At 43.1% G+C, this 13,274-nt stretch overlaps 1 protein-coding gene across 1 annotated transcript; it reads right to left on the bottom strand.

Moving 5' to 3' along the window:
- Positions 1-6,061: 6,061 nt before the first annotated feature.
- bcl6b (BCL6B transcription repressor) lies at positions 6,062-10,321 on the bottom strand. The gene is made up of 12 exons (XM_085350883.1): positions 10,222-10,321; positions 9,846-9,923; positions 9,511-9,737; positions 8,949-9,197; positions 8,725-8,859; positions 8,332-8,524; positions 8,041-8,243; positions 7,850-7,956; positions 7,657-7,755; positions 7,431-7,561; positions 7,012-7,149; positions 6,062-6,917 (listed from the first exon to the last, which is right to left on the bottom strand). The coding sequence occupies exons 3-12, from the start codon at positions 9,729-9,731 to the stop codon at positions 6,777-6,779; spliced, it is 1,617 nt and encodes a 538-aa protein (XP_085207009.1). The 5' UTR covers positions 9,732-9,737; positions 9,846-9,923; positions 10,222-10,321; the 3' UTR covers positions 6,062-6,776.
- Between the last annotated feature and the right edge of the window lie 2,953 nt (positions 10,322-13,274).

Raw genomic sequence — 13,274 nt, 5'->3', positions numbered from 1 at the left:
TGTATAACGTTTAACCTGGAAGTGTATTAAGTGCTACCCAGGAACCAAGAAAAACCAGACAGTATGTATAAAATGACCCATTTATTACTAAATACCTCACAAGTCACCAAAAAGCGGTTCCTAGTCTGGTCTGGATGCTCTACTTTAAATTTGTCTGATTATCATTTGAAGCGACAGCTCTGTTTAGGTCATTGATGAGATGCTGTGTGATCATTTTGCAGTTCTGTACAGAAAGGTTGGGTTGGATCCCACAATTGTTCTGTGGGACGCAGATCACATTTTGAAGAGAGGACCCAAATGCAGACGTTGGGAGACTAAACTTAACAAAAGCAAGCTGTTTATTAAAACACATGCATGGATGTAAAGAATGTAACTACTGTTACCACAAACAAAACCCGGGATATTGTGTGTTAAGAGAAGTTACACCAGCAATGTCTAAATTAAAGCATTATGGCTGACTGTAAAATAACAGAACACAGTGGCCCTGGTGAAATGTGGATGGTATTGGCCAGCACCACAGGCCCTGGTGTGGTGATGATGGAATCACAGGAAGCACTGTCCCTGGTGTAATGTGGATGGCCCCAGCCAAAAACACTGGCCCTGGTGAAATGTGGATGGTATTGGTCAGCACCACACACCCTGGTGTAATGTGAATAGCCTTAGCCAAAACCACTGGCCCTGGTGAATTGTGCATGATATTGGTCAGCACCACAGGCCCAGGTGTATTGTGGATGGCATCAGTAGGTAGCACAGGCCCTGGTGTGGTGATGATGGCCGCACAAGAAGAACTGTCCCTGGTGTAATGTGGATGTCCTCATCCAACAGTACAGGCCCCGGTGTGGTGAAGATGGCCTCACAGGAAGCACTGTGGCTGGTGTAAAGTGTATGGCCTCAGCCAACAACAGTGGCCCTGGTGAAATGTGGATGGTATTGGCCAGCACCACAGGCCCTGGTGTGGTGATGAATGAATCAAAGGAAGCACTGGCAGTGGTGTAAAGTGTATGGCCTCAGCCAACAATACTGGCCCTGGTGAAATGTGGATGGTATTGGCCAGCACCACAGGCCCTGGTGTAATGTGGATGGCCTCATCCAGCACCACAGGCCCCCGTGTTTTGTGGATGTCATCAGACAGAAACACAAGCCCTGGTGAAATGTGGATGGTTTCGGACAACACCACAGGCCCGCGTGTAATGTGGATTACCCCTGACAGTAACACAGGCAGTGGTGTGGTGAAGATGGCCTCACAGGAAGCACTGTCCCTGGTGTAATGTGGAAGGTAGAAGCCAACAACAGTGGCCCTGGTGAAATATGGATGGTATTGGTCAGCACCACACACCCTGGTGTAATGTGGATGGCATCAACGAGCAACAGAGGCCCTGGTGTGGTGAAGATGGCCTCACAGGAAGCACTGTCCATAATGTGTATGGCCTTTGCCAAAAACAGTGGCCCTGGTGAAATGTGGATTATATTGGCCAGCACCACAGGCCCTGGTGTAATGTGAATATCCTCAGCCAGTAGTAAAGGCCCTTGTGTTTTGTGGAACGCATCAGCCAGCAACACATTCCCTGGTGAAATGTGGATGGCCTCATCCAGCACCACAGGTCCTGGTTTGGTGATGATTGCCACACAGGAAGAACCGTACCTGGTGTAATGTAATTGGCCTCATCCAACAGTACAGGCCCTGGTGAAATGTAGATGGCCTCAGCCGGCAACATGCGCTCTGGTGAAAGGTAGTCTGCCTCAGCCAGTAGCACAGGCCCTGTTGTGGTGAAGATGGCCTCACAGGAAGCACTGTCCCTGGTGTAATGTGTATTTCCTCAGCCAACAACACTGGCCCTGGTGTAATGGGGATGGCATCAGCCAGCAACACAAGCCCTGATGAAATGTGGATGGTTTGGGCCTGCACCACAGGCCCTGGTTTAATGTGGATGGTATCAACGGGCCTGTGGTACTGGCCAATACCATCCACATTACACCAGAGCCAGTGTTGTTGGATGGGGCCATTCACATTACACAAGGGCCTGTGGTGCTAGCCAATACCATCCACATTACACATTACGCTGAGGCCATACACTTTACATCTGTTACGTTCCCCTGGGGGGGGTCTAGGCGTTAAGGGGGAAGCAACAAAAGTGACCAGGTCAGAAAAAGGAGTCAGGGAGGCAAAACAGTTAAATAAAACAGTTTTATTGAAGTAATTCAACTAAAAGAGACGGACAAGCCGTTATCACCATAAAACACAAACAAAACTCAGGCGTTGGTCAAAATAAAGCAAAAAGTCAAAAGGAAAGCGCAGCTCACTAGCTGGACAACACACTACACAGCTCACTAGCTGGACAACACACTACACAGCTCACTAGCTGTAACCACACTCATGGCACTCAGGCCCAGAGCTCACCCTGCTCTGGGCTTAAATACCTTTAAGGCTGCAATCATAAAAAATACATAACAAAGGCAAACGGCGACTCGGACTTTGACTAAAACCAAGCTATACTGGGAAATCCACTGGTCACCAAATAATAAGCACACTCCATTCAATGTAATGAATTACAAATTTTAAACTTACATCTGGTTAGTGGTTCTATCCTTGGCCGATGTCTGTCGTGGAAGTGTTCAAGTAAATCGGGAAGTAATAACAAACAAAGAGAAGGCTTTATGGAGAGGTCTGGATTTAAATATTAAAATAGTGCAGTCCTAACCAAATCAGCAGAAGTATCATAACAGAGCATCACTGATGGCTGTCCAACAAAAAGAAACTGAAAGCATCATTCTGTCTCGCCCTTTTTCACTCACAAACATATAAAATATAATCATTTTCCCCAATAATTGTAAGACTATAATTATATTGTTGTCTATTGTTTTTGAACTGACTCCTCATTATGAATATAATAATAATAATTTGTTTTTTATTATTTTTATTACCTATTTTTCATTTAAAACGACTTCTGTTATTATTGGATGTCCTCACTTACAGTCTAATGTCTTTGTCCCACAGATGTTGGAGAATATGATTGTTTTTCAATAACTATCTGAATTAATAGATTATCTTAATTTTAAGGTTGCAGCACACTGAATGTAACCAGAGTCATACGAGGACACATGAACACATTGTAAATCATCCCGCTGTGGATCATATTTGAATCTTATTTGATTCCCAAAAATATTCTGACCTTGTTTGAGTGACCGCCCATACTTTGTTTTATTGGTTTCTTTTTAAAAATGTGATCACGAGCATTTATATATTATTTGCTTTAAAATACCTCTGATGGCGGCTGCCAGCTGACACAATGAGTGATAATTTTGATATTTTTGTGGCTCGATTAAATAAATTAGGGGTTTTTGAAAATTCATAAAAATGACAGAAAAGTAGAGACTGCGCCTTTGTAGAGCAATCCTCAGGTAACGATCCTGTGAGCAGGGTGCAGAATATGAAAGAAAAAAAATACAATGTGCCTTGTGTATTCAATATTTCCAGTTTGATAGTGTAGTATCTGCGCTGTGAGTGTTCAGGTGTGCAGACAGTAGAGGGAGGTAAAGCCAAGTTTAAAAATCAAGAGCTCAGAAAAGGCTTCAAGTCACTGACCAGCTCTACCAGTAAACATCCAGTTTTTGGTACCAATATTATTCCTGATCAGTCTTTTCTTGTGTAAATGCATCAGTCTATGATGATTAATGCTGGCTTTAAATTCTGTGTCACAAAATATATTTATATCTGTTGCCTTTTCCTGGAACAGCTGAGTTGTCATCATTAACATTATAACTCTGCTTTTCCTCCTGCGACACTTCAAAAACATTGCTCAAAGACTAATGTAACCAGAATAGAAACTATTATGAAGTTGTCAGAACAGAAATACGTATTATGTCTTTAAGGGGACTTTTGTTCTTTCCCAAATTTATTTTAAAGTGTTGGTGGATGTGCTGGAAACATTCCTCAGAGATTTTGGTTCATGCTGATATGACAGCAATGTTGTGCATTCAGAGCTACTCTGCATATCTTCACACATTCTTCACCACAACCCTGCTGCTAACCTGTTTTCTCTTTTTCAGACCGTTCTCTGTGGGAAAATCCCAGCAGCTCCGCAGTTCCTGAAATACCAACTTGCCTGGCACCAAAACCACGCCCCATTCAAAGCAGCTTAAATCATCTTTCTTCTTCATTCTGATCCACAGTTTCAGCTTCAGCAGGTCGTTCTGATCAAGTCTACATGCGTCAATGCACTAAGTTGCTGCCATGTGATTTGATATCTGGGGTTGAACTATGTGTATAAGATATTTAAAGCATCACAGATTAATAAGATAATAATAAAGAATTTAAGCTACTTCAATTATTGTCAGTTTTGTGTAAGTCATAAAAACTGTGCATTATAGAAACCCAAACAGGAGACTTTAGTTTTACTTAATCTCTAAGGAGTTACAACAGAAATGAGAAATAGCACCCAAACGTTGCAGTTTCTACTAATCTCCCGTTGTCTTTGCTCCAGTGTCCACTTTCTGAGCTCTACTTCGTTTATTGTCTCTGTTAGCTTATGTATTTCCCAATAAATATGCGGTTCGTCACAAACTTGCTCAACAGGCCTTTTGCAGGATTGTATTTCACAATAGCAGGACAAGTTGTGTAACATATGATAAACACTCTCTGACTCTCACTGATAGATCAGTTTTCCCTGCAACCTCATACGTCTATAATTTCTCAAGATTTCTGGGAATTAGTCATAGCTGTAGTTTTTATTTTGTTGAATAAATGTATACTTTTTATATATTTAAATGTATTTACAATTAGAGCTTTTTGTATCTAGTAGAGCTATGTGGTTAGATTTTGAAACTTTATACTATATTGTATTATTTAATTCAGTTTAGTTAGTTACTTTTCTGTCTTGGAACAATTGTGATCACATAATTTCCTCAGGGATTAATGACGTGTTCTGATTCTGATTTCTATCTGCTGCTTGCAGGAGTAAATTTCTTTCCAAACGCAGTAGAAACCTTGGGTGTCGATCGTAGTTGGTTTGCGCTTTATGTTCCTCGGGGAAGGAAATGCTTCTCCAAATTAGGGCAGCATCATACTCATAACTGCGGTAGCTTCCTGAAATGTTCAAACTGTGCTCACTAATGCTCACTTCATGAAATAATCTTCACATATTTCCCATTTCATATTCACTTCCTCAGATTTGTTCCATCCTCTTATCTGACAGCCTTCAGATGAAGTCATATGAGAAGGAGAACCCTGCAAAGGTATGAATGAAGGGAAAAAGCTGCATGTCGTAGGGGAGGAGGGGGTTGAAGGTTGGAAAGTCCCTTCAAGCTTCCAATGTTTGTCCGCCGAGCGTGGACAATAAGGCCAGCTAGCCACAACTCATCAGGGAGCAGGAAGCAGGGATGACAGAGGGTGGGAGAGTTCAGCAGGAGTCTGCAGCCCCTCCAGGAAGCACCAGCGGGCTCGCACACGTGTTATTGGCTGGTAGAGTGGACTATTAAGACCCAGGAGGAAACAGGTGCCCTCAGCTTCATTGTTTCCTCACCAGCAACCAAGAAAAAACAAAACAAATACTAAAAAAAAAAATGGAGGGATAATTTTACTGAGCAGAAGATGTGATTCATGGGTAAAAAGAGTTTCCTAATGGGAGGAAGAAAATCAAAGGAGGTGAAAGGCTGAAGGCGCAGAGAGCCTGAAAATAAGTTGTTTTAGTTATCCAGTTGTTTACACATTCGCCTAACAAGCAACAAGATCTCCAGTTTGATCCCGGGATGAGATATAGATCCCTCGGGGATTGTGTCAGGAAGGGCACTCTACCACATCAAACATGTGGCGCTGCCCCCTGGGCGAGCCATTATGACAAAAGTAGTTTTAGTCATTCAGGGGATGAGTCATATGTAGCACCACGGTCTTGGAGGAACGTCGTCTCATTTCACTGTGTACTGCACCACTGCACATGGTTGGGATGACAATAAAGTCACTTGACCTTGAGTTCTTTAAAATACAATATATACACTATGACACACCAAAGATCACGTTTCCAATTAATATAAAAGTTATTTAATTTAAATTGTACAAAACCATCTTTGTCCAGCAAATTACCTCTCACAAATACAGATTGAGTAATATTACATTTTTATTTGAGTTGTCTTGTTTAAAAGTTTAGCAAACATCATTTGATTTCTTCACTTTTTGTTCAGCATGATACAAAAGTCCTTTGCCTGCTTGGACTGGAAAAGCACATAGTTTTACTTTTTTCTTTAAAGTTACACAGGCGCCGGGCCATCGGGTTAAGATAAATCAAAGTTAAATACACATCAGACAAAGAAGCTTCGGTAACTTGAAACTGAAAAACCCCACGTCTGTTCTAATTTACACCAAATCTGATCACATCTGCTTCACAAAACTTGCTTTATCTTTCCTTCAATCTGCTCACACGCACACATTTCTTTACAATTCAATATGCACACAAATGCACAACACTTGTACGACTTTACCTTTCGCTCCATACCCTGTCCCCTTCTTTACACTTCTTCGCAAACCCTCAAGCAAAACATTCTTTAATCGTCTCAATCGTGTATTATTAAAGCACAACCTCACCAAACCTCAACCAACAGCTTTGTAGAAATGACTGTCTCTTACTCCATGTGTAACCTATTTGTATTTTTTCATTCATTTATTGTTTGTTGTTGCCTCTATTCAAGACGAGATGCTAACAATTTTGCAACTGACAAGTGAGTTAATGAGCCAAATTTCACATTCTGACAGATTCAGATCATTGAGGTGCGATTAGTGATCCTCCTCAGCAGGCCTGCAGGATAGGCTGGTAGGGCTCAGTCAGCACTTTGTAGCGGATCTTGGTGTTTGTGACGGCCCCGTGCTTCTGGCGCAGGTGCAGGCGCAGCTGGCTCTTGTGTCGGAAGTGCAGGTCACACTTCTCGCACTGGAAAAACACAGAGCGTTCATTCATTAGACGTCATGAACATGACAGGACAATGCTCTTGATGCTGCGATTACGTGTGCCGCAGGTAGCTTACGCTGTAAGGCTTCTCTCCGGTGTGGATCCGCAGGTGACTCTTCAGCGTCTGCAGGTGGCGGAAGCGGGTGCCGCAGGTGTTGCAGGGGTAAGGCTTCTCCCCAGTGTGAATCAACACGTGGGCCCTGAGGTGGGCAACCTAACACCGGGGCAGACCACACAAACAGGTTGAGAGGTGCAAAATAAAGCATGCAAACATCAAATAAGGCAGGCCTCGAGGAAGAGCTGTAGCCATCTACACTCGCTCCACATTTTCAAATTTTGCGAGCAACTAGAAGAGTTAACGAGAAACTGGAACTCAACTAGTCTACATGAACCAGTCTGATACTGCTGGAGATAAAGAAAACACACCAGTATCTAGTGTGGCTAACATCTGTGTTATTTCTGAGAAGTCTTTTCACGCAGTCATTTGACCCTCACCTGAACAAACCGTGCCCCGCAGGTGTCACAGCGGTAAGGCTTCTCTCCGGAGTGAATCCGGGAGTGAGTCTTCAGGTTGGCTGGTCGGTTGAACTGAGCTGCACACACGTTACAGCGGTATGGCTTGTCACCTGCAGACCCAGAGGTCATTGTTACATGTTTGTTGTTCACTTCTGAACTGCATGCAGAACAGGAAAGTAAATTTAAACTTTTTTTTAAGTCTCACTTGAGCAGGCAGGTTTGGGTCCTTGAAGGCTGCCAGAGAAGGAATAGGGCGTGTAGTAGCTTTCACGCTTAACTTGGTGATGATTGAGATGGGCGGCTTCTGGGTGAGAAGAGTGCGATTTCAGGAAAATAGTTAAAAATAAAATTTTATAATAGCACCAGTGGAAGGTTTTAAAAGTGCTGTTTATACCTACCATGTCCCTCCTTGTTAGAGGTGGGCACAGTTGGGTGGTCCTCAGAGGGTGATGGCCTGAGGGGAGGGGCTCGGCCAGAACCCTCGTAGCAGGAGGCCTGCCCCTGTCTGAGGAAGAGAGGGTCAAAGATTTTAGAAACCCTTACAAACTTTCTGTTTTCTCTGTCTTTTCATTGTTGTTATCCAGTTTACCTATCAATCTGACCGGGCACTTCTCCAGACCACGCCTCTGTTGGTGCTTTTGGTGTTGAGTCATCAGTGGGTGATGCTTGATTTTGGGGTTCCTCCATCTCCTCGACTTTCACTGCACTGGCAGCACAGAGAGGGTTGAGGACAATGTACTTGTACTTCTTCCAGTTGCAGGCCTTCGGGTCTGGTGTGGCTTTGGCATCACTCTGGGGAAAACAGACAGAACATCAGTTATACAAGTGCTGCACGAGCTCCCCAAAACCCTACAAATCAAATACTTTTCCTGAGACATACCACAAGGTTTTTGTTGCAGGTCTCAGATGCAGCAGGAGAACTTGGTTGGCAGCTGGAGCGGGTGGGGCTGCTTGGAGACAAAGTCGGGCTGGCCATGAGAGGTGACTCAGGGTCTCCTTTCAGCTCTGTTGACCTGGGCTGACAGCTGGGGAAAGCCCCTGGCTTGAGAGAGCCCCCAGTCACCACAGGGACCCTGCAGGAAAAACAAAGGAAGCGCTGTAATGAGCTAAACCCGTCAAAGGACAAAGGAGCGCAAACCAAAGCACGTCTGGCATTGTGCAAACAACGGCTCAAAGTGATAAACAACTTTGAAAAGTAGGAGCCGCGCAAAAAAAGTCATCCGGGATATCAACTATACATTTAATTATTCAGTTTCACACTAGACCTTCTTACCGGGTTGCTGCTGCTGTTGGCAGTAATCGCAGGGGTCCTTGAGTAGGCAAGTCCCCTCCTTTGGGAGATACAGAGGGTACGGACACCCTGGAGTCCAGCTCCAACTGGAGGTGTCTGACTGTCCTATTCTCCATGCTGCAAAAGATTGCACATGCAATTTGATCCAGTTTAATACACTATCTCTTCCAAGCTGTGAACAGCACGTGTTCTTTCATGGCCCTCACCAGTGCAGCTGCATGAAATCCCGGCAGGTCTCAGCCACGTGGTCCATCTGCAGGTAGACAGCCACAGCCAACACCCCGGAGACAATGCTCGGTGTCAGAGGGAGGCGGGAGGTGTACATGAAGTCTAGCAGCAGGGAGACGCTAGAGGGGTCCAGTGTGGTGGGGAGAGACACAGTCATGAGCTGCTCCCCGCTCCCACCACGCCCCTGTAGCAATGCACGGCGTGAATACAGCGAGTAGAAGAAACCACTGAGAAGAGAGGAGAAAGCAAAAACAACTTAAAGTAAGGCATGCAGTTCTCGTATAAAAAACTATCTGCAGTGCTTTTAAGGGAAGAAATGGGGAGAAAGGGAGTGGGAAGAAAAAAACAATGGATGTACTAAGTGGAAGGAAACAGGAGCTTATGATGAATGAAACAAAATTAGAAAGACAAAACCAACTATGAGTCAGGCATAGAAAGAGGTGCAAGATGTACCACTCGGATTATTTTTGCAGTAGAAGAAGATTAAAGAAGATATTGCTCCTAAATTCTGACCACAAAAGGACTGGTTTGTCCACCAACCTGCAGGCCACGAGCACAGCACAGTGTGCCTGCAGGTGCACGTTGCCAACGATCAGGGTGGTGTCAGTCAGGATGCTCCGATGTCGGAGTTCATTCAGGTTCAGCAGCACATCATTGGAGTGGCGAGTGAACTCCTTCACATATCCTTCAGCTGGGGCCGCAGCCCTCATGCTCTTCCCTCTGTCGGCCCGATATCCCTCCAGAGCTTCCATCGTGCTCATCTGAATCTTTAAGGCATTATAAGTAAAACAATGAGGCATTGTACATAATTTTCATGATTTTTTTAATGATTGCACAAATATCCTTTCTATGTAAGATGCATAACAGACACTTACCTGTGTGTAACTGAAATAATAAATATACTGGAGTGTCCCAGACACATCCGTTAGGTGAGACCAGCTCCCTACTCGTACCTTTGAGTGGGGAAAAAAGAAATACTAATTTAATCCCATTTGCATATTCAACTTTACAGTGTTACGTTTTTAAATCGACATGAATATGAATCAAACAGCAGCAGCGTGCACTTTTAAAAACTAAGAGTTTACCAGAATTTTCTGTAGATAAATCACCTATTTAGTGTACTTCAAGGGTTGTTTAAAGAAGATTAAGATTATTAACAGTTCTACATAAAAATAAAAAAGTTAATCTAAGAAAGCGACAGTTAGGCAAATCATTTTTAAAAAAGCGAAACAATCAGTATTTCCACCTTACCCCGACCAGCAGGGACGAGAATTAGCGTGCACTGCACTGACGTCAAACCCCTTTGGCTCAGTGTTCAGTCCACGGTCAAAGATGTGGAGCAAAGGGATCACCGACAGCCTCCGCTTGCTCTGAGCAACACTGTGAGGAGAGGTTGAAGGGAGGGAGCTCTTTATAATATCATTCAGGAAGCCCCCTTACAACCAGGGCAGCTCATTTCCTCTTTCCTCAATGGGCCCACGCGCACACTGGAAACAACGCAGGAAAAAGCCCTGCATGGCTCAGGCTCCAGGCTCTAAGTATTTTTAGTGGTCTATTAGTTTTTCTAAACTCCCCCCTAGGTCTGTACAAACTAATAGCAGGAAAAGCATCGTGTGTTTTTGTGCCATGTTAAAAAAATATATGTAAGGACCTTTGGGGACATGCAGTACGTGTCTGACTATCCAGGGGTAAGCCAGAGAACATCCCCCACCAACGCTTTCCTGCCCTTCACCTCTCTCCTGGGCAGAGGAAACTGCTTGACAGGAAGCTGGAGCACCAACTTATTGTTGAATAAACAAGTTATGCTTTCACCTTTTTAAAGGATGATTTTTTTTAAACATTTTTACAAATTCTGCTAATAATTTTATGCGCAAGCTCTCATAACCTATGATGATGCCCATCATTTATAATAAATACTCCCATTCAAATACAAACTGTCATTGTTGAGTCAACCAGGTCAGTATAATGGGCATTTATAAGTACTTCACAACACTATCCGGAAGCTTCTGGCTTGATGCCTCAGAGCAAAGGCTACGTGTTATGAGGACCAAAAGGAAGGAAGCGAGACAAAATTGATCATTATAAATGGGAGACACCTTCTCCACACTGAAAAACAACCCCTACCCAACCCTGACTGAGAGAAATGCAGCCGACAGATGTGCAGGAACTTCCTCACACATACACACAAACATGCACAAACTTATTATGCATCCTGCAAAGCTGCTCAGAGACGTGGATAAAAAAACCCGCCCGCGCAGGACATCCGTCAATAATAAAGCAAGCAGGAGATAAGGGAAGAGATATGGAGACCTGGGTTGGGGGCTGGGAGGTGTTAATGAAGTGAGGGGACAAAGGCTTTAGAGGTTATGAATATATTTTTTTAAAAATGATTAGCGGAAAGCTGCCCCATCTTTAGCACAGCCTCAGGTTCACAGAGAATCACACACAGTACAGTTAACTGAGTCACAGCTAACGTGAACTATGAACTGTGTTTCCTCCACATCAGAGCATTTTACAGGAGACCATGAGGAAGGTGAAGAAAAAAATCTTCAAGGTTGACTTCTTAGAAGTGCTCTGATTCAGCTATACTGTGTAATGTTGAGGTGAAGCTTGGAAATGTTCCTCTAAAATGAAAAACAGATGTAGGATTCAGTGCAGGATGAGATCTACAAGAGAAACAAAATACTGCTCAAACTTAAATGATTACTTTTGATGAATTTAAAGTGACTCGGTTAACTAGACTACATGTTCTCAGAGTTTTGCAGGCTTGATATGTCTTAAAGGGGAAAACATTTAACAAGAATTTATTTAATAGTAATAAAGATTATTAGGCATAGAGTTTACAGAGTTTTTGTTACACTGTTACACAGTTTGATACAGCACAGCGTACTCTAAACACTGCATGCTCTATATATTGCGTATATTTATGCCCTATATGTTGTACTGTGCCCCATACACCGCATTGTGCCCCATATAACACACTATGGCCCATGCACTGCACCACACTCCTTGTGATAGAAATTGCAGATGTTTTCCTTACTGAAGTGCAAATTATTAAATAAAACAAATTTATACAGCTGTGATCCTCAATACCCGTTTAACTCAATATAAGTAAGCGAACTAAAGAAGATTAAGTCGAGTGCACAAATTTATATTAAGTAAAAATGTAGTTTTTTATTTCCAGTGATGACTTTATTGCATATTATGTGGGAGTTTCCAGTGATAATGTAGATGGCAATAAAAGGACACAGATAAGTATGGATATTTTGTATGTGTAATTTTTTTGGCATGCTGTTTTACAATTTATTACTTTGCAACTCTTTTGGATATAAGTCTGAAATCACTGGGAGTCCCACTGAACAAACGCATTCAATTAATTAGCTTTTTCAGGTTTGATAAGCCTTTAATAAAATATTTTCCCTACAATTCAGTGTCTAAAAGATGATTTCAAAATCAAACGCAAACCCATTTTCATATGAATCCTTTGAAAAGGTGAATCGGAAGTAAGATGTTTGCATGGGACGTTGAGTGTTTGTGTGTGCTCTTGTGCTTTTATTTGTTTGGATGGAGCTCAGATCAATTGTGTGCTTTGAAAAAAAAAAAAAGGAAAAACCATAAAGGAACACAACGGTTAAGAAAACAGAGAAGGAGATGTAGGTCTAGGCTACTTCCAGGCATTGTGAGAAGAACGGATGAGGGGGGCGGTTGAGGAAAAGTGAGAACATTACTAAACGGGTTCACCAATGGCCGGAAGCCATTGAGTCTGTCCCGCTGGCAAGACTGGGCAACGCTCATTGTGACTTCCTGCATCTTGCCCCATCTGTCAATGCCCATCAGCGACCCACTGGCCCTGTTTTGATAAAATGCAGAGTTGTTAATATTTAACATCAAAATAAAGTCCCAAATGGACCTTCTGCACTTCTCAAATGAAGAGCTTCCCCTTGTTTTGTGATTTCCTGGTTGCCTGGACAGGACCATATTGCTTATCTGATAATGTATGGACTGAAGCCATGCTTTGACTTCAAATCCACCAGTTGGTGCCAAAGTGTTGATAACTCCTGTAACAATAACAGAGATCAACCCAAACTGCCTGTGATTACAGAGCTCTATGGCCATATAAGGGCAAACAGCATAGAGCTAGAGGAGGAGGAGCGGGACAAGGAAGCAGGGAGATCCCAGGGAGCAGCTCTGGTTGTTTGTCCGCTTATTGGCAGAGATAGAGTGGGAAATGAAAAATAAATGATATGAAACCCTTCCTTTGAAGCAGTGCCTTGAGGAAAGAGCCATGTGCCTCCAACACTGTG

This window comes from Diplotaxodon limnothrissa, linkage group LG3 (genome assembly GCF_057381915.1).
Source record: "Diplotaxodon limnothrissa isolate DT_005_m linkage group LG3, D_limnothrissa_male_GT1.1, whole genome shotgun sequence".
Classification (NCBI taxonomy): Eukaryota; Metazoa; Chordata; class Actinopteri; order Cichliformes; family Cichlidae; genus Diplotaxodon; species Diplotaxodon limnothrissa.
Note: the sequence above shows the minus strand (reverse complement) of the source record. Positions and strands in the feature narration are given on the sequence as shown.

What these genes read in the sequence shown, in the direction of transcription:
- bcl6b (XM_085350883.1), bottom strand. Translation starts at nt 9,731, where the DNA reads ATGAGCACGATGGAAGCTCTGGAGGGATATCGGGCCGACAGAGGGAAG. An exon ending in GCGGGGCACGGTTTGTTCAG is followed by an intron (nt 7,150 to 7,430) that starts GTGAGGGTCAAA and finishes CCCCGGTGTTAG; the next exon opens with GTTGCCCACCTCAGGGCCCA. An exon ending in CCGGAGAGAAGCCTTACAGC is followed by an intron (nt 6,918 to 7,011) that starts GTAAGCTACCTG and finishes GTGTTTTTCCAG; the next exon opens with TGCGAGAAGTGTGACCTGCA.